The sequence below is a fragment of the Rhinolophus sinicus genome, chromosome X (assembly GCF_036562045.2).
Source record: "Rhinolophus sinicus isolate RSC01 chromosome X, ASM3656204v1, whole genome shotgun sequence".
NCBI lineage: Eukaryota > Metazoa > Chordata > Mammalia > Chiroptera > Rhinolophidae > Rhinolophus > Rhinolophus sinicus.
The window spans coordinates 19,930,124-19,932,131 of NC_133768.1; the positions used below are offsets into that span (position 1 = coordinate 19,930,124).

A 2,008-nucleotide genomic window follows, 5' to 3' on the forward strand; every position below is an offset into this window, starting at 1 on the left:
TTGGACCTTACCCCACAGTGCAGTTTTCCAGTCATTTTCTCAACTCAGACACCTCATCTGAGGATGTGGCCTCTGCTCACCAGTCCCATAGCCTCATACAGTCCACCGTGTAGTTTAATGTAAAAGTGTATTGCGGGGACTGACTTGTAGCTTCCAAAACTTAAACTGCCTTGCCTCAGGGGGTTTATACTTGACTGCTTTCACCTGGAACCCCTCCTGTCTCACTCATCCTTTTTGCTTTCCTGTAAGTCATAGAGGGGATCTCAACATCTTCCTTACATGACTGAAGCTCCAAGCTTCCAAAGTTCTATGGGCAGAGGCTGGGTCTTTATCTCTGCACCCCCACTACTAGCACAGAGCCTTCCAAAGCGCAGATGCTGAATTACGTTTTGGGAATAGAAGAGAGAGTAAGTGAGAGGTCAAACTTGTTAAGATTTACTGTCTCCTACATTCTTTAATACGCTAAGCATATCAAGATATAAATCAATTTTACAAAACAAAAGACTGAAAGGAGTCACCAAAATGAAAGTTTTATGACGTTTTATTATTTTTTCTATTCCATTTTCCGAAAAATTTTACTGTGGGATTCTTTCACATTTCCACTGAAGTCCCTCTTGTGATGTAATTTTTTATTTATTTTTACCTTCATGATGAAAAAATCCTCAGACTTCACTAGGGGTGAGAGCAACCAGGGCCGTGATATCACGTCCGGCTGTGGCACCAGTGGCAGCCCTCTCTGCCTCTATAGCTCGTGCTCTCTCTTCATCTACCAAAGCCTCTTCATACCAGGGTGAGAAAGCACTAGGGCCTGTATCACAACCCTTGGCCAAGAATTCCAGGACTTGCATCTTGCTTGTTTCAGCGCGAGCTCTTGGGCCCCACAGGAAGTCATAACGTGCAGGTTCGCTTTCAGGTACCTGGCGGTACTCCAGGTACTGTAGCTGCACCAACTCTGCGTTAATAAGCTTCCTGGGCTCCCCGTAGATGCGGTGCTCCCTCCCAGCGTATACTTCCAGCATATTCAGGAATTTCCAGATCTCCTCCTCGCTGGCACAGTTGCCCTTCATAAAGATCACACCTAGGATACTCATGACGAGACCGGTCTTTGGTAACCCGTTGCCAGCATACACCCTCCCATTATTGGGGAGGTTCAGTTTGCTGACGAGGTCATATACGTGGTTGCTTGAGTCGACTTCCTTCAAATCAACTGCAAAGACAGCCTCAATACGATCAGAGGCTGTCTTCATGATGTCAGCAAATTGGTCTTGGGTAATTTCGCCCACAATCTTCAGCATGTCCTCCTTCAGAATGGGCTCTTGCATTTCATACTTGCACAGGAGAAATTGCTCCAACAAATCCAGCTGCGTGGCTAGAAGATCAGTGCATGAGGTCTCTGGAGATGGGACCTCAGAAGAACACGAATGTTCCTTATCTTGACTTTCATCGCCTTTGTCAGATCTTGTGTCTAAAGCACCTGAAGAGGTAATGGTGGTAGACGAGGGTCTCCAAGACCCCTGGGAAGTGCTACTTGTCTCAGTAGCTGATGACCTTTGAGGATCACCTTCCAAAACAGAAGAGCAGGAGGGGGACTCGTCTCCCACAACTGCAGCTTCCTGAACGCTCTTGTGCCTCTTGGAGTCAGCACTGGTTTGGTTGCGTTTCTTACGGGCACGGGCCTTACCCTTTCGTCGCCGAGGCATTATGACACAGGTCAGGCACAGCAGGCACGGGTGTGGTCAGAGCAGGTGATGCCAGCACCTGGAGGAGGGAGAACGAGATGGTGTGGCACCTTTGCGGGGAGATTCCACCTCGGCCTTAACCAAGGGCACCTCGTTAAGGCTCTGAGGGCCATCAGCGCTCTGGGAACCCTCTTTAAGGATCTGAGGGCTCCTCTCTGATCGCCTGTCTGCTGAAAACCCTGTAGAGCAGCTTAGACCATACCTAGGACAGAGCCACACAGCCCTTTCTAGATGTTACTGGGGCGACAGCAGGGCCTGTCAAGGGGAAC

At 48.8% G+C, this 2,008-nt stretch overlaps 1 protein-coding gene across 1 annotated transcript; it reads right to left on the minus strand.

The window, feature by feature from the left end:
* Positions 1-662: 662 nt before the first annotated feature.
* Positions 663-1,700, minus strand: LOC141569560 (melanoma-associated antigen B5-like). The gene has a single exon (XM_074323288.1). It carries the CDS (start codon positions 1,698-1,700, stop codon positions 663-665), a length of 1,038 nt encoding a protein of 345 aa, XP_074179389.1.
* Between the last annotated feature and the right edge of the window lie 308 nt (positions 1,701-2,008).